This window comes from Elephas maximus, chromosome 5, assembly GCF_024166365.1.
Source record: "Elephas maximus indicus isolate mEleMax1 chromosome 5, mEleMax1 primary haplotype, whole genome shotgun sequence".
Lineage (NCBI taxonomy): Eukaryota > Metazoa > Chordata > Mammalia > Proboscidea > Elephantidae > Elephas > Elephas maximus.
The window spans coordinates 161,532,796-161,550,929 of NC_064823.1; the positions used below are offsets into that span (position 1 = coordinate 161,532,796).

Sequence of the window (18,134 nt, forward strand, 5' to 3'; positions counted from 1 at the left end):
AACAGATAATCCAAGAAGCTGGACTATATGAAGAAGAACGGGGCATGAGGATTGGAGGAAGACTCATTAACAACCTGTGTTATGCAGCTGACACAACCTTGCTTGCTGAAAGTGAAGAGGACTTGAAGCACTTAGTAATGAAGATCAAAGACCACAGCCTTCAGTATGGATTGCACCTCAACATAAAACAAAAATCCCCACAACTGGACCAATGAGCAACATCATGATAAATGGAAAGACTGAAGTTGTCAAGGATTTCATTTTACTTGGATCCACAATCAACAGCCATGGAAGCAGCAGTCAAGAAATCAATAGATGGATTGCATTGTGTAAATCTGCTGCAAAGGACCTCTTTAAAGTGTTGAAGGGCAAAGATGTCGCCTTGGGGACTAAGGTGCGCCTGACCCAAGCCATGGTATTTTCAATCGCATCATATGCACGTGAAAGCTGGACAATGAATAAGGAAGACCGAAGAAGAATTGACGCCTCCGAATTGTGATGTTGGCAAAGAATGTTGAATATACCATGGACTGCCAAAGAAGGAACAAATCTGTTTTAGAAGAAATACAACCAGAATGCTCCTTAGAAGTAAGGGTGGCTAGACTGCATCTTACATACTTTGGACAGGTTGTCAGGAGGGATCAGTCCCTGGAGAAGGACATCATGCTTGGCAGAGTACAGGGTCAGCGGAAAAGAGGATGACCCTCAATGAGGTGGATTGACCCAGTGGCTGCAACAATGAGGTCAAGCATAGCAGCGATTGTGACGATGGCTCAGGACTGGGCAGTGTTTCGTTCACTTGTGCATAGGGTCGCAGTGAGTCGGAACCGACTCGATGACACCTAACAACAACAACATGTTTAAATAACAGAATAGGCTGGGAGGGGTGATGCTTTAGAGAATTACTTGTTTTTTAAAGGCATGTGTATGACACCCATGCTTACTCTCACAAGGAAGACTACTTAGCAGATTATATTCTGTTTTTCTGTTTTCAAGATTAACCTTTTTGAAAGCTCTGTTTTGACTGTGGGTGTTAATAGATGGGTCTGTGTTCTCCTATACCGTGAAAATGTAACAATTGCTTTTTTACACTAACTTAATCTAACTATTAGATTCTCTAATAGTTGTGGTGCCCATACCTTTAGTCAAAGCATATGGTCCCAATTTATACCAACCGTTTAAAAGTTTACTCATATTCTTCCTTATTATGAATGTTTGGTCTTTTGTTTCTGGGATCACAATCACCAGAAAAAAATTCCTTTCTAATGAACTTGATAAAAGTGGTTGTTGATGTATTCTGTAGTACTAGCTAGAACTGGGCAGACTGAGGACAACTCTCACAGAAAGGCTGATCTTGAATGGTAGTGTTTGACATTTGTCACTTAAAGTATTGCTTTGAGATTCATCTACGTTCTTGCATGCTGTTGAGTTCTTGTTAGAGTTGGCAATGTTGTTGTTGTTAGGTGCCTTCACCCAATTCATGGTCATCTCCGTCACAACAAAATTGGAGTGTTTTCCAAAGTAGACTGCCAGGCCTTTCCTTCTAGTCTGCCTTAGCTTGGAAACTCCGCTGAGTCCTGTCCGGCCTCATAGCAGCATGCAGGCCTCCGTGGACAGGCGGGTGGCAGCAGTGCTGACGTGCATTGGCCAGGAATTGAACCTGGTGTCTGCAGCATGGAAGGTGAGACTTCTTCCACTGAACCACCAATGCCTTTGTAGTTATATGAAAAGTAGTTTTTTTTTTAAATTAATTCACCAGTAGTTAGATAATTGTGTTTCCCGTTTTTGGGTATTTTGAAAAAAGCTACTAGTAACATTTGAGTACAAGTCTTTGTGTGGACATAAGTTCATTTTTCTGTGATAAGTGCTGGTTTATATTAGGGTCAGTGTATGATTAACATCATAAGAAAATGCCATGCTGGTTTCCAAAGCCAGGTATGAGAGTTCCAGTTGATCGACACCCTTGCTGGCGCCTGATATTGACAGTCCTTAATTACAGCTGTTGTAGTGATTGTAGTGTTCTCTGACTATGGTTTTAGTGTCTTTCTTTTTTTTTTATTGTGATTTATTTTTCTAAGTTTAAACCAATCTTTTATTTGTTTATATTGCCTTGACTTCCTCTCCGTATGAAATACGTATGACTACATTATTTAGTTCCTAGTTTTTGTTGTCATCTTTTAATATGGACGTCTGTGTTTCCCTATTTTCAGTGTTTTAGCTTTGATTTATTTGTTATTTCTCTATCTGGTTTGATATCTCGATGTTCTGTCCTGCGTTCTAGTCTCGGGTTGTTATCTGATGTTACTGATTTTCTAACTGCAGGACTACCTTTAGTATTTCTTGTCATTTTAGTTTGGTTTTTACAAATTCCATATACTTAACGTTTATCTAGAAATCTCGTAATTTCCCCTTCATGTTCGAGAGACAGTTTTGCTGGATATATAATTCTTGGCTGGCAGTTTTTTTCCTTCAAAGCTTTATATATGTTATCCATTGGCTTCTTGCCTGCACGGTTTCTGCTGAGTAGCCTGAGCTTAGTCTTAATTGACTCTCTTTCGTAGATTACTTTTCGTTTTAACCCTAACCGCTCCTAAAATTCTCTCTTTATCTTTGGTTTTGGCAAGTTTGATTATAATATGTCTTGGTGACTTTCTTTTGGGCTCTACCTTGTGTGGGATTTTATGAGCTTCTTGGATAGATATCTTCTCATCTTTCATGGTATCAGGGATGTTTTCTGCCAAAAAATCTTTGACAGTTCTCTCTGTATTTTCTATTATCCTCCCTTGTTGTAGTACTCCCATCACTTGTAGGTTATGCCTCTTGATAGACTCTCACGTAATTCTTAGGATTTCTTCATTTTTAAAAAATTCTTTTATCTATTTTTTCCTCAAATAAGTTGGTATCAAGTGCTTTATCTTCAGTCTCACTAATTCTGACTTCCATTGCCTCAGTTCTGCTCCTGCGGCTTTCTATTGAGTTGTCTAATTTTCTTGTTAATCTTTTGGATTTCTGTTTGCTGTCTCTGTGGATTCTTGCGGCCTGTTCAATTTGTCATTATGCTGTTGTATAACCTTCTTAAGTTCCTTTATTGCTTTGTGTGTTCCTTGACTTGTTATGCATTTTGCCTGAACACCTTTCTGATCTCTTGAAGAGCTCTGTATATTAATCTTTTGAATTCTACCTCCAAGAGGTTCTCTTCACCTAGAAGATTTCTTGATTCTTTGTTTTGGGCACTTGCTGAAGCCATCATGGTCTCCCTCTTCATGTGATTTGATACTGACTCTTGTCTCGGAGTCATCAATAATTTATTTATTTTATGTTTGCTTACTGTGTCCTAGCTTCTTGTTTTGTTTTGATATGCCCAAATAGGCTGCTCATGTGATACAGTTTGATTATTGGTGCCTTCAAAGCGCTCATGTTCTGTCACCAGCTGGTTAGAGCTGTTACCAGGTATGTGAGGCCAGGAGTCTGTTTACTTCTCTTGGATGGATTCACCTCAGGTGTCCAGGTAGTCTGTCACCAACTGTATGGTATAGGCTCTCACCTAATGTCATAGATGTGCAGGGGTGATTGGAGTAGGCACGGGTACCTGGCTGCAGTAGGGGGTAATGTGTTGAGCAAGGCAGGGGGCTGACAGCTGCTCCTGAGTGTCTGGCAGTGATGTGTGTCCTGTTCCCTAGAGCACGTAGGTGGGTGGGTTTTGCAGCTGGACTGTGGGCATCCAGTGCTGTTGGGTGTAAGGACTGGGAGGCACCACTTATTCTTGAATGCTTCGTGGGTGACTAGGTGGTGTGGGTGGAGCCACCAGTCCTCAGGCCCCTGATGTGGGTAGGTACGGACTCTGTTGAAAGGGCAAAGTGGTGTCAAATGTACGAACCTACCACTTTACCTAATAGCTGATACAGTTGAAAATAGGCTTCAGGCATATACCCTATTGTAGTGTGCTTATGTGGGCCTTTGCTGTTGCAATGGGCCCACACAGGTCTTTGCAGGGGTCAAAGGCATTCAGAGTCTGTGGACCCCTTATGTCTGTGCCTCAGCAAAGGGGCTGTGGCTACCTTGAGTTCCTGGCTTAGGGGAGCTGGCAGATTATTTTTTCCTGTTTGTTAATTAGTTCCCTCTCCAAAGCTGGGAGAATGGCTCAGGGTGCATGACGAGTCCTACCTACTTCTGGTCCAGGGGATGCAGCAATCTCTGAAGCTTGTCTCAGACCCGGTGTAGAGGAGGGGGACAGCTTAAATGGTGGAGAAGTTCTTCCCAGAGCAGGGTGTCTTTTGATCCACACAGTTGGTTAGACAAAGGTACTTGTCTTTTGCCAATTGAGCACCACTTTTCACTGGTTCTGGAGGCTTGAGTAGACTCTGTGCCGCTCAGTCTCTCCTGATGTGGAAAATACGTCCCAAGCGCCACTGTTTGCCTCAACACGCACGCCAGCAGATCCAGCCTGCAGGGGGCTGGTTCCCACTGGGTCAGGTCTGGTAACTGCTTGCTGGTTCTGAACCATCTTTCCCTCACCCTGCCACTCAGTCCCGTTCCTCAACTTTGCCTTTGATGTTCAGGGCTCCTAGATTGTCGTATATAATTGGTTCACTTGTTTTTTTCAGGTCTTTATTGTAAGTGGTACCACAGGAAGCGCCTGATTACTCCATCATCTTGGCCCCACCTCTGTTATTATACTTTAGATGAAGGTTTACAGAGCAAATTAGCTTCTCGTTTAACAGTTAGTATACACATTGTTTCGTGACATTGGTTACCAGCCCCACGAAATGTCAACATTCCCTTCTCGACCTTGGGTTCCCTATTACCCTTCTGTCCCTTTCTGCGTTCTAGTCCTTACCCCTGGGCTGGTGTGCCCCTTCAGTCTTATTTTGTTTTATGGGCCTGTCTAATCTTTGACTGGAGGGTGAATCTCAGAAGTGACTTCATTACGAAGTGGAAAGGGTACCTGGGGCCATGCTCTCGGGGCTTTTCCAGTCTCTGTCAGACCAGCAAGTCTGGTCTCTTTTTGTTAGTTAGAATTTTGTTCTACATTTTTCTCAGCTCTGTCGGGACCTTCTATTGTGATCCCTGTCAGAGCAGTCAGTGGTGGTAGCTGGGCACCATCTAGTTATGCTAGACGCAGTCTGATAGAGGCTGTGGTAGTTGTGGTCTATTAGTCCTTTGGACTAATCTTTCTCTTGTATATTTGGTTCTTTTCATTCTCCTTGATCACGACAGGGTGAGACCAGTACAGCATCTTAGATGGCCGCTCACAAGCTTTTGAGACCCCAGGCAGACACTACTCACTAAAGTAGAATGTAGAACATTTTCTTTATAAACTATGTTATGCTAGTTGAGCTAGATGATCCCCGAGACCATGGTCCCCAGAGCCTTCAGCCCAGTAATTTGGTCCTGCAGGGAGTTTGAATGTGTCTATGGAGCTTCCATAACGTTGCTTTGGAAAAGCTGTGCTAGCTTCCGCAGTATTGTGTACCATCTTACCCTTCGTGAAATTTACCACTTACCTATTTTCTATTTAGTGTTTTTTCATCCCCATTAATGTGCATTTTTTAATGACTGTTGATGTTGAACATCTTTTCATGTGCTTGTTTTCCCATTTTTGTCTCTTTGATGGTGTAGCTGTTCAAATGTTTTGCATGTTTTTAATTGGGTTGCTTATCTCATTATTGGATTCTGAGAGATCGTTATATATTATGGAGATAAACCCTTTATTAGATGTATTTTACAAATATTTTCTCCTAGTATGTGGCTTACATTTTCATTAACAGTTTCTTTTGAGGAGCAGAGGTTTTAAATTTTATTAAGTCCAAGTTTATGACTTTTAAATGATCTATGCGTTTTGAGTTCTGTGTAAGAAATATTTTCTACCTGAGGTTATAAAGATTTTTTGCCCTGTGTTCTCTTTTAGATGTCTTATAATTTTAGCTTTTCTTCTTAAGGTCTATGATCTATTTTCAGTCAAGTGGTTTATTTGTTGTAAAGTAAGGGTTCAGGTTCTTTTTGGAGTATGTATTCCAGTTGTTCTGGTACTGTTTATTGGAAAGACTATATTTTTTTCATTGGAATTACCTGCATACCTTTGTCAAAGATCATTTGATCCTATGTGTAATTCTGCTTCTGGACTCTGTGTTCCACATCGCATAAATGTCTATCCTTTTGCCTATTTTGATAAGTGAAGTTTTTATAGCAAGTTACGACATTAAGTATTAGAAGTCCTCCAACTTTGTTCTTTTTCAAAAGTGTTTTGGCTATTCTAGCTCCTTTGCATTTCCATATAGATTTTAGAATCAGCTTGTTAGTTTTAATTCGTACTGTGTTGAATCTGTAGTTCAGTCAGTTTGGGGAGAATTGACATCTTAACAATAGTGGATCTTTTTGTCTGTAAACGTAGTAAAACACTTCATTTACTTAGGTGTTTTAAACTTATTCTCAATATTTTTTTGTAGCCTTCAGTCTTACAGGCTTTGCAGATTTTATTGAAAAATTGCCAGAGTATTTCATATCTTGTTGCTATTTGAAATGGTACTTTAAAAGATTTCTATGTCCAATTGTTCATTGCTGGTGTAAGGAAATACAGTTGATTTTTGTGTATTGACTTTGTATCCTGTGAAAACTCATTTATCCTAGTTGTCTTTTGGTATATTTCTTAGGCTTCTCTACATAGACAATCGTGACAATCGTATCTACAAATAATTTATTTCTTCCTACCCAATCTGTATGTGTTTTATTCCTTATTCCATTGGCTAGGACTTCCAGTAATGTTGACTAAGAGTGCCGAGAGTGGACATCCTTCCCTTGTTTCCAGTCTCAGGGATCAAGACAGCATCAGGTTTTCACTAAGTGTGATGTCAGATGTAGAATTTTTGTAGCTGTTGTTGATCAGGATGAGGAAGTTCACTTCTATTTTTAGGGTTTTCTTTGTGCGTTAGGTGAAAGTTTACAAAGCAAATTAGTTTCTCTTTAAACAGTTGATACCACAACGTGTCTGTCAGTTTGTCGTGCAGTGGGGGCTTGTATGTTGCTGTGATGCTGGAAGCTATGTCACTGGTATTCAGATACCAGCACAGTTACCCTTGGTAGACAGCTTTCAGCTGAGCTTCCAAAGACAAACTAGGAAGAAGGACCTAGTGGTCTTCTTCTGAAAAGAATTAGCCAGTGAAAACCTTATGAATAGCAGTGGAATACCGACTGATATAGTGCTGGAAGATGAGCCCCCCAGCTTGGAAGGCACTCAAAATACAACTTGGGAAGAACTGCTTCCTCAAGTAGAGTCAACCTTAATGATGTGGAAGGGGTCAAACCTTTGGGATGTTCGTTTGCTGATGTGACATGACTCAAAATGAGATGAAGCAGCTGCAGACATCCAATAATAATCAGAACGTGGAGTGTATGAAGTATGAATCTAGGAAAATTGGAAATTGTCAAAAATGAAACACATAAACATTGATATCCTAGGCATTAGTGAGCTGCAATGGACTGGTATTTGCCGTTTTGAATCAGACAATCATACGGTCTGCTATGCTGGGAATGAGGAAGAGAAATGGTGTTGCATTCATCATCCAAAAGAACATTTCAAGATGTATCCTGAAGTACAACGCTGCCAGTGATAGGATAATATCCATATGCCTGCAAGGAAGACCAGCTAATACAACTATTATTTACATTTATACACCAACCACCAAGGCCACAGGTGAAGAAACTGAAGATTTTTACCAGCTTCTGCAGCCTGGAATTCATCAAACATGCTGTCAGGATGTGTTGATAATTACTGCTGATGGGAATGCAAAAGTTGGAAACAAAGAAGGAGGATCCATAGTTGGAAAATACGGCCTTGGTGATGGAAACAATGCCAGAGATTGCATGATAGAATATTGCAAGACCAAGGACATCTTCCTTGCAAATACCTTTTTTCACCAAGACAAACGGCAGCTATACACATGAAACCTGACAGATGGGATTCTCAGGAATCAAATTGACTGCATCTGTGGAAACAGACAACGGAAAAGCTCAATATCATCAGTCAGCACGAGGCCAGGGGCCGACTGTGGAACAGACCATCAATTGCTCATATGCAAGTTCAAGTTGATACTGAAGAAAATTAGAACAAGTCTGAGAGGCAAAATGTGACCTTGAGTATATACCACCTGAATTTAGAGACCATCTCAAGAATAGCTTTGATGCGTTGAACACTGATGACCAACAAGTTGTGGAATGACATCAAGGACATCATACATGAAGGCAGCAATACGTCTTAAAAGGAAAGAAAGAAAAAACCAAAATGGATGTCAGAAGAGACTCTGAAACTTGCTTTTGAATGTCGAGTAGCTAAAGCAAAAGGAAGAAATGATGAAGTAACAGAAGATTTCAAAGGGTGGCTTGAGAAGACAAAGTGAAGTATTGTAATGACATGTGCAAAGAGCTGGAGATGGAAAACCAAAAGGGAAGAACATGCTCAGCATTTCTGAAGCTAAAAGAACTAAAGAAAAAATTGAAACCTCGAATTGTAATAGTGAAAGATTCTACGGGGAAAATATTGAACTACGAAGAAGATGGAAGGAAGACACAGACAAACTATTCCAAAAGAATTGGTCGACGTTCATCCATTTCAGGAGGTAGCATATGATCAGGAACCGATGGTACTGAAGGAAGAAGCCCAAGCTGCAGTGAAGACATTGGCAAAGAACAAGGCTCCAGGAATTGACGGAATACCAATTGAGATATTTCAACAAATGGATACAGCCCTGGAAGTGCTCACTCGACTATGCCAAGAAATTGGGAAGATGGCTACCTCGCCAACCAACTGGAAGAGATCCATATTTATGCTTATTAGCAAGAAAGGTGATCCAACTGAATGCGGAAATTATCCAGCGATATCATTAATATCAACGTGCAAGTAAAATTTTGCTAAAGATCATTCAAAAGTGGCTGCAGGAGCATATCGACAGGGAACTGCCAGAAATTCAGGCCCGATCCAGCAGAGGACGTGGAACCAGGGATATCATTGCTAATGTCAGATCTATCCTGGCTGAAATCAGAGAATACCAGAAGCATGTTTACCTGTGTTTTATTGACTACGCAAAGGCATTCGACTGTGTGGATCATAACAAACTATGGATAACACTGCGAAGAATGAGAATTCCAGAACACTTAATCGTGCTCATGAGAATCCTGTACATAGATCAAGAGGCAGTTGTTCAGACAGAACAAGGGGATACTGAATGATTTAAAGTCAGGAAAGGTATGCATCAGGGTTATATACTTTCACCATACCTATTTAATCTGTTTGCTGAGCAAATAATCCGAGAAGCTGGCCTATGTGAAGAAGAATGGGGCATCAGGATTGGAGGAAGACTCATTAATAACCTGTGTTATGCAGATGACACAGCCTTCCTTGCTGAAAGTGAAGAGGACTTGAAGCACTTACTGATGAAGATCAAAGACTATAGCCTTCAGTATGGATTACACCTCAACAAAAAGAAAACAAAAATCCTCACAACTGGACCAGTAAGCCACATCATGATAAATGGAGAAAAGATTGAAGTTATCAAGGATTTCATTTTCCTTGGATCCACAGTCAACACACCCATGGACGTAGCAGTCACAAAACCAAAAGACACATTGCATTGTGTAAATCTGCTGCAAGGGACCTCTTTACAGTGTTGAAAAGCAAAGATGTCACCTTCAGGACTAAGGTGTACCTGACCCAAGGCATGGTGTTTTCAGTCGCCTCATATGCGTGCAAAAGCTGGACAATGAATAAGGAAGACTGAGGAAGAATTGATTCCTTTGAATTGTGATGTTGGCGAAGAGTATTGATTATACACCATGGGCTGCCAAAAGGAATGAATAAATCTGTCCTGGGAGAATTACAACCAGGTTGCTCCTTAGAAGCAAGGATGGTGAGACTGCTTCTTACATAGTTTGGACATGTTGTCAGGAGGGACCAGTCCCTGGAGAAGGACACCATGCTTGGTAAAGTAGAGGGTCAGCGGAAAAGAGAAAGACCCTCAACGAGATGGATTGACACAGTGGCTGCAACACTGGGCTCATGCATAAGACTGATGGTAAGGACAGCGCAGGACCAGGCAGTGTTTCTTTCGTTCTGTGGTACATAGGGTTGCTATGAGTCTGAACTGACTCGACAACACCTAACAAGAATAACATATGTTTTTCATCATGTTCAAAATATTTTATAGTTGCCCTTATTGCAATTTATTCTTTGTCTCAAGGATTATTTGGAAAAATGTTGATTGGGGGATTTTTCAGATATCTCTTTAATTCTGTTGCTGTCAGAAAACATACTTTATATAATTTATTTTTTTCAAAAAATTTTTGAGATTTGTTTTATGGCCAGTGTTGGTTAATATTCCATGTGCCTTTGAACGGGATGTGTATTCTGCTGCTGTGGAGAGGAGCTGTAATGGTTAAGGTCATGTGTCAACTTGGCTAGGTTATGATCCTCAGTGGTTTGGGAGATACTGTGTAATCATTCTCCATTTTGTGACCTGATGTGAACAGCCAGTCACTTGAAAGTGGAGTTTGCTTGTGGGTGTAGCCAGCACCCAATATATATGGATGTTCTAGCAAAGCTCGCCCCTCTCGATCCCGCATTTGACTCGACATCCTTTGACCTCTGATTCTTGGAATATGAGCCAGCATGCGTCTGCCTGACCCTCTGACCTTGGGTACGTCAGACTCTGCAACCACGTGAGTCAGGAGATGCCTCCAACCTGATGCCTGACCCACAGATTTGGGGCTTGGCATTCATTCAAACAGAGACAAGGGGATACTTTGTAGATTAAAGTCAGGAAAGGTGTGCGTGAGGATCCTATCCTTTCACCATGCTTATACCGTCTGTATGCTGAGCAGATAATCTGAGAAGTTGAGCTATATGAAAGAGGAACTCACCCTCAGGATTGGAGGAAGACTTATTAATAATCTGCGATGTGTAGATGACACAACCTTGCTTGCTGAAAGTGAAGAAAACCCGAATCAGTTACTGATGAAGATTAAAAGACCACGGATTTCAGTGTAGATGACACCTCAACATAAAGAAAACAAAAATCCTCACAACTGGACCAGTAAGCAACATCATAATAAAAAAGGGGTAAAAATTGAAGTCATCAAGGAATTCCTTTTACCTGGACTCAAAATTAGTGTTCTGGAAGCAGGAGTCAAGAAATCAAAAGACGCATTGTATTGGGAAAATCTGCTACAAGAGAAATGTTCGAAGTTTTAAAAAGCAAAGATGTCACTTTAAGGACTTAGGTGTGCCTGACCCAAGTCATGGTGTTTTCAGTCACCTCCTATGGGTGTGAAAGCTGGACAGTGAATGAGGAAGACCAAAGAAGAATCGATGCCTTTGAATTATGGTTTTGCCAAAAAATAGTGAATATAACATGGACTACCGAAAAAACAAACAAATTTGTCTTGGAAGAAGTACAGCCAGATGCTCATCAGAAGCAAGGATGGTGAGACTGTGTCTCATATATTTTGGACACGTTATCAGGAAGGGACTAGTCCCTGGAGAAGGACATCATGCTTGGTAAAGTAGAGGGTCAGCGGAAAAAGAGGAAGATCCTCAGTGAGATGGATTGACACAGTGGCAGCAACAGTGAGCTCAAATACAACAACAATCATGGAGATTGTGCGGGACCAAGCAGTGTTTTGTTCTCTTGTACATAGGCTTGCTATGAGTCGGAACCCACTCGATGGCCCCTAACAACAACAACTACATAACAACCTCCACAACTGCATGAGTCATTTCCTTGAAATAAATCTCTATTTATATACATGCTTCACTGATTTTGCTTTTCAAGAAAGTCTAGCTTAAGGCAGGAGTGTACTATGAATGTCAGATAAAATTGATTGGTGGTGGTGTTCATGTCTTCTATATCCTTTCTGATGCTTTTTCTAGTGCCGTTAATGGAAGAGTGTTGAAATTTCCACATGTAATTTTGGGTTTGTCTATTCCTCCTTCTAGTTCCTACTTTAGTGTATTTAGAAGCTGTGTTATTTGTGTGCTTACCTGTTTAGCATTGTTATTTCTTCAGTTGTTTCTTTTGTCATTACTATTATATTCCACTCCATCAGTGGTAATATTCCTTGTACTAAAGGCAGCTTTGTCTGATACTGTTATAGACCCACCAGGATTTTTTTTTTATTAGTTTTTGCATGGATTATTTTTCTCAACCTTTTTTTTCAATCTATGTCTTTATATTCTCTTGCAGAGAACATAGTGGATCTTGCTTTGTAATCCAGCCCAGTCGTCTCGCCTACTTGTAGGAATGCTTGAACGATTTCCATTTAATGTAATTACTACTGTGTTTGGGTTTACACCTGCCATCTTGTTATTATTATTTTTTTTTTCATATTTTTTCTATCTGTTTTTGCTGGTCTTCATTTCCTTTCCTTTTTTTGATTAATTGAATTTTCAATTACTGCCTACATCACTTCGTTTCATGTTTTTTAGTGGTTACTCTAGGGCTGATAGTGTACATTTTTTACTTGTCAATGTCCACTTTCAAATAATATGCTACTGCACATGTAGTATAAGAACCAGCCTTATGGCGTTATACTTCGATCCCCACCATTTTTATTTTTGCTTTAAATAGTTAATTACCTCTTTAAAAAGACTTGTACATTGAGCAAACTGTCTTTAGTGTTTATCCACACCTTGACTGTGTCTGGCACTCTTCATTCCTTTGTGTGGATCCGTATTTCCATCCGGTGTCCTTGTCCTTCTCACCTAAGTACTGTCTGGAACATTCATTTCTTATAGTTCAGGCAAACTTCTGTTTGTCTGAAAGCTTTTATATCGCCTTCATTTTTGAAAAATATTTTTGTTAGGTGTGAGAGTCTAGGTTGTTGATCCATTCTTTTCTGGCTTTACTAGTTTCTGAGGAAAAGTCTGCTGTCATCGTTCTTTGTTTCCATATGCGCAACGTGTCTCTGTGCACCTGCTTCCAAGATTTTTACTTTGTTACTGATTTTCAGCAACTTGATTATGATGTACAGTGGTTTTCTTTGTATCCATTGTGCTTGGGATTAATTGAGCTTCTTATAGATGTCAGTTTTCAAAAAATTTGGAAATTTTTTGGGTTTGTAAAAACACAGCCTGTTTTTCTGGGGCAGCACTACCTGTGTGTTACACATCTTGATTTTGCCTCATAAAGGCTTTGTTCATTGTTTCAGTATTGCTTTTCTCTGTGCTTCATTCTGGATTTTTATTGCATGTCTTTAGTTATTGATACTGTATTGTTTCTAATTTGCTCTTAATTCTATCTAGTGTATTTTTTCTCTTCTGATGTTTTATTTTTCATCTCTAGCAGTTCTGTTTTCTTGCTTTTCTATTTTGGCTTTCCTCTACTTTTTTGCACATAGGGAGCTTATTTATAACTGCCATTCTCAGATTCTTGTCGGTTAGTTGCGTCATCTCTGTTATTTTTGGGTCTGTTTTTTATTGATTGGTTTTCTTTCTGGGTCAGATTTCTCTGCATCTTTGTTTTGCTGTTGGATGCTGGACATCGTGAGTTTTATGTTGCTGAGTGTTGGATTTTGTTGTATTCTTTCAAAGTGTGTGGACGTGAACAAACTTAATGACAGATTAAATTTGCCTAAGGTGAGTACAGAAGGGTGACACATGTAAGGATTTATTGGATAGTAGCTATGCTTTCTATCTTAAAAGGCTTACATTTATCTCTTATCACCAGGAAATGTTACTTACAGGTTCTTGATCACTCTTCAGACATTCCACAAATACTAATTGAGTCCGTTCCATGTGCCAGGTGCCCTTGTAGGTGCTGAGGTACGGGATGAACAGGTCAGAAAAGGTTCCTGCTCTCATGGAAGTTCTATTCCAGTATTGAAGGTGGACAAAAAACAAGCAAGCATGTGAAACGCCAGGATTTCAGATAGCAGTTTGTAATATTGGAGAGTTTAACTAGAGTGGTTAGGATTGGTGTGTCAACCAGAGCCAGTCAGGAAACGAAACCACACTGGTAATTTGAACAGGGAAATTTTAACAAAGAATAATTAACTAGTAAATAGGGTTTAGCTACTCAGATCTGTGACGCCAGTGCTGAGGAAGGTAATCATCGCAGGTTTAGGGAGCGGCCACTAACTTTGGGGCATAGGGAAAGAGATCAAGGAAGGTACAAGCCTAGAAGTGTCTTTACTTTCAGGCTTTTCCATGTGGAAGAAACCAGTGTTTTTGTGACCCCAAACTCCAATGGACACAGGCCCTTTGAAGAGCTTCCTTGTGCTTTGTCCAGTAGCAAAATGGGGTGGTACTCTGATTTCTGTATCTGAAAAAGCATTGAGTGATGAGTGAGAAGCCAGGCTCCTCCATGACAGGCTGATGCCTCAGTCTCTCTTAGGGGATCATCTAAAGGCTTTCACTTGGCTTCAGGAGATGAATTCCTCCGTCCACCTTCCCCTTGTGGGGAGAGGAGAAGAAGCAATATGGTTCTCCTTACTTCTCTGCATCCGCTTCAGTAAGCTGGTCTCCCATACATCTCCAGTGCCTTTCTTTCAGGCCTTTGGGGTGATGACTACACAATGGTTGCCCTGCTAGTGAGCCCACTGGGGAGGCATCCATCACCTCTCTTCACACTGAGGGGTCCTCACCTCCACTCTCCTCAGCCCCAAGACTTGAGCCAAAGCTCCTAGATGCCAGAATCCTGCTTAGGGGCCGTTCCTAGAGGACCCAGGATGCCTTCTGGGTTTTTGTGGGCAGCTCGGTGGAGAGTGATGTCAAGTTCTGAGACACGGAAAACAACACAAGGTGTCATGGGGGAGGAATGCCTGAGGCTGTATTTATGTTCTCCTTACTGGTTGGTAAAACCTTGGCTGACGTTAAGCTCGTGTTGGGTATTGAAAGGAAGAAGGCCTGGTTGTGCGTCCTCCTGCATCTTTACCCGGGAGTCCCAGGATTTAGTTTAGTGTTGGCTTTCTCACACCTCTGGATTTCTTACTTAGAGCAGGCAGCATGATTCTATGGGGCAGAGGGGCTTCTATGCCTGCTGTCCTGGCTAGGTCATAGGACGGTGCAGCATGGTCACTAGGCTTCACTGTGACAGCCAGTGGGTCACTTCGCAGAGGTGCGCGCTGGGGGGTCAGCACAGGTGCCAATTAGGACATTGGAAGTAGAATTATTTTTTAAAGCATGGAAGAAATACATTGAACATCTTCACGTGATTATCATTAAAATGTCAGAGTGGTTCCAACAAAATTCTTGGATGTTAGAGCGAAAAAGTTTTCTGTGTAATGGCAGTTAAAGTATTTTTAGTGTCTAGGTTTTAAAATTTTTCTGAAAAGCATTTTTCTGCACAGATAATAAAAATTGTTGCCATGAACATTTGAACATAACTGGTCTATTAATAATCTATTTTCAAAGCAGGGCCAAGATTTTCTCCTGCACAACCCCCTTGGTGGATCGCCGCCGGAGGTAGGAGGCACCGGGAGACTAGCTCTGGGCGCTGAGACAGTCCCCTCCTCGGGGCTCAGCAACTCCACAGCCGCCGACGCAGCCTGCACTTGTGAGGCCTGCAATGAGCGCAGGTATGTGGTCTGTGCGTCCTGCTCTCAGGGCCTGATGCCACTCCTTCTTGTCTAGGAGGAGATACAGGTTCCAGAGAGGGTGAAACTAATTCTTGTTGGAGCTGTATCAGAAATCTGGGATATTTTGATAAATAACACAAACATTTCCTGCCACTCCTGAGAATAAGACAGTAGCCTGGTTATTGTGAGGAATAGCCAGAGGAAAAAGGCAAAGTTCCTGCCCTTGAGGAAGTTACACAGGAAGCCAGTCCTCTGAAAGGAGAGAAGACAGACATAAATAATTAGAGTAATTAGAGTAGTAGATTCGTGCAAGTAAACGTTAAGTGAACTTGAAGGAGAGAGAAATGGCTTCTTACCTGGAGTGATGGGTTAAGGCTGGTAAACAACCAAGGAAGAGAGACCCGGGGATGGGTGGGCTGCAGAAATGGACCTCTGTCCAGCTGGGGAAGGAAACCAAGAGGACCTAGTGCTGACCAAAGGGTTGAGAGGCACAGCCTTTGTGGAGAGTGAGAGCTGCTCGCATAGCCCCCTTGACAACGATGACCAGGTAGAACTGAAGGGACCATACGCATTCCCCTGTTGGGAAGGTAGTTGTAACGTTCACGTGGTGTGAGGAACTGAGAGAATGAGGGTGCCCTGGAGCTGTGCCTGGGGAAGCCGTCAGTCCTTACTGTAACAGAAGACTGAGATGCTGGCTCCTAGGAGTGGAGGAGATGGAGGAATGCTAGTAAATGGGAGTTTGAATTGAATGGGGAAAAGGTGGCTTCAGTGAAAGACATGAACTTGAAAAAGGATGGGAATGGCATTTTGGAACAGGACGTGTGAGCTGTTTCTCTGTCCTCCCACTTTGGGGAGTGCTTTGAGAAAAGTCTTCATACCCTGAGGTAATATGTTAGGGTAAGGAGATAAAACAGATACGCTAACTTGTCTAATCCTAACTGTCTCTGTTCTTAACATTGTTTCACAGAGAAATTTCAGCAGAGACAGACCGAGAATCTCAGCAGCTGCAGAATTACTGGTCAGAAGTACGCTACATGGTGCGCTGTATATACCGCCAGGCCGGGACCCCGCTAGCAGATGACCAAGACCAGACTCTCGTACCTGACAAAGAGGGAATGAAGGAGCTAGTGGATAGGTACGTGTGGCCCCTGAACCAGCTGCCCTTGTGTCGACGACAGTGTATCTTGTAGGGAGTCTCTCTCTCCCACTTGGAATGGGCGTTCTTTTCAGTATTTGGCAAAAGATCTCTGCTTGCTTAGGCCTTGGTGCTTTTCAAGGTCTTTAGCAGACAGACTGGCAAAAGCAAGCCCTCTGGGTAAAAAGTTTTAGATTTCCTAATTCTAATGAAAATATTATTACCTGTATAATAAAAAATGAATGGAAATGTTTATATCATTTTTGAGAACTAAAACCGTGTTCAAGGGACTATGCTAAGTGCTTTCATGAGCATCTTTGTATTTATCAACCCAAGGAAAGGAAAACGTAGACCTACCCACTTATGAGGTGAGAAAACTGAGGCTCAGTGAGGCGCGGAGCAACTTGTGAGTGAGCACATAGCACACAAGTGGAGAGCTACCTGGAGTCAGGTCTGTCCGTCTGTGTGTTTTCTCACATGCCATGCTGATTCTCCCAGGCTAAGTAGCACAGAAAATAGCAGGGTTAGGACAGGCTTAAGACACTGCATTTGTTTTTTAGCAGATAAATTATTCTCAGTAGCAGTAGAGAATTTGAGGTGGGCATAATTTTTGTTTTTCCTCATAGTTTGAATATAGCATCTTTTTAAATTTTTTGACGTATTTCCAATGAAGGCAGTAAATTTGAGCCAGACGTTTAGTGGATCAGTTCTCATTTTGGTGTCTTTTTCTCCCACATTTTGAATTCAGCTACTTCTGAGGTTTTATAAACTCTGGTTTGCCGTATAGTAGATTTTACCCCATAGACAGGAGTAGTCATTAGCTTTGGGTTATATTAATGTATTAATTAGTTGATGAATCTAGCCAGTGTGTCCAGGGTTGCAGGTGGTATGTGCCCTTATTTAGAAGTTAGGCTTGTTAATGAGTATCAGGAGAAAATATATAACCTGCACACCAAGCCCATGACTAAGTAGATTATGAGTGCTCAGGGAAGAGGCTAAAATAAAGTTAAAAAAAAATAAATAAATAACAAAGTAACATCACACAAAATGGTGCAGTAGGAGGCTGTCAAGGTCAGTCCTTCCACCAAAGCAAAAACTGAACTGAAAAGAGCAATTGGGATCAGCTGTTTTGGAATTCAGGGAACTGATTGGACACTTCTAACAACTAGAGGAGTGCCTGATGAAGGAAGAAACTGCTGATCATTCGTAAGTGAGCATCCCTCAGCCCTGCCGTAGTGGTGGAGTCGGTCTGCATCTTGGAGCGGCTGGCTGGTGCCAGGACAGGTAGTGGGGACCTTGTCCTCCAAGGATTTACGGCTGTGAATCCTGGTTGGTCTGGGCATGTACACACTTGCTGCAGTTTCAGCCGTCTCGACAGCAGTAGCATCACCTAGCAGCAGCTGCTTAAAGGGTCTGTATGCCCTTGCCTCCCTTTTTT

The 18,134-nt window shown here is 41.5% G+C and overlaps 1 protein-coding gene across 1 annotated transcript in view; it reads left to right on the plus strand.

Moving 5' to 3' along the window:
- Nucleotides 1–18,134, plus strand: part of FAM193A (family with sequence similarity 193 member A) — a 192,971-nt gene that overhangs the window by 89,446 nt on the left and 85,391 nt on the right. Inside the window, exons 3-4 of the mRNA XM_049886592.1 lie at nt 15,401–15,561; nt 16,529–16,696. Of these exons, the coding sequence (XP_049742549.1) occupies nt 15,401–15,561; nt 16,529–16,696 (329 nt within the window). The remainder of the gene's footprint in view (nt 1–15,400; nt 15,562–16,528; nt 16,697–18,134) is intronic.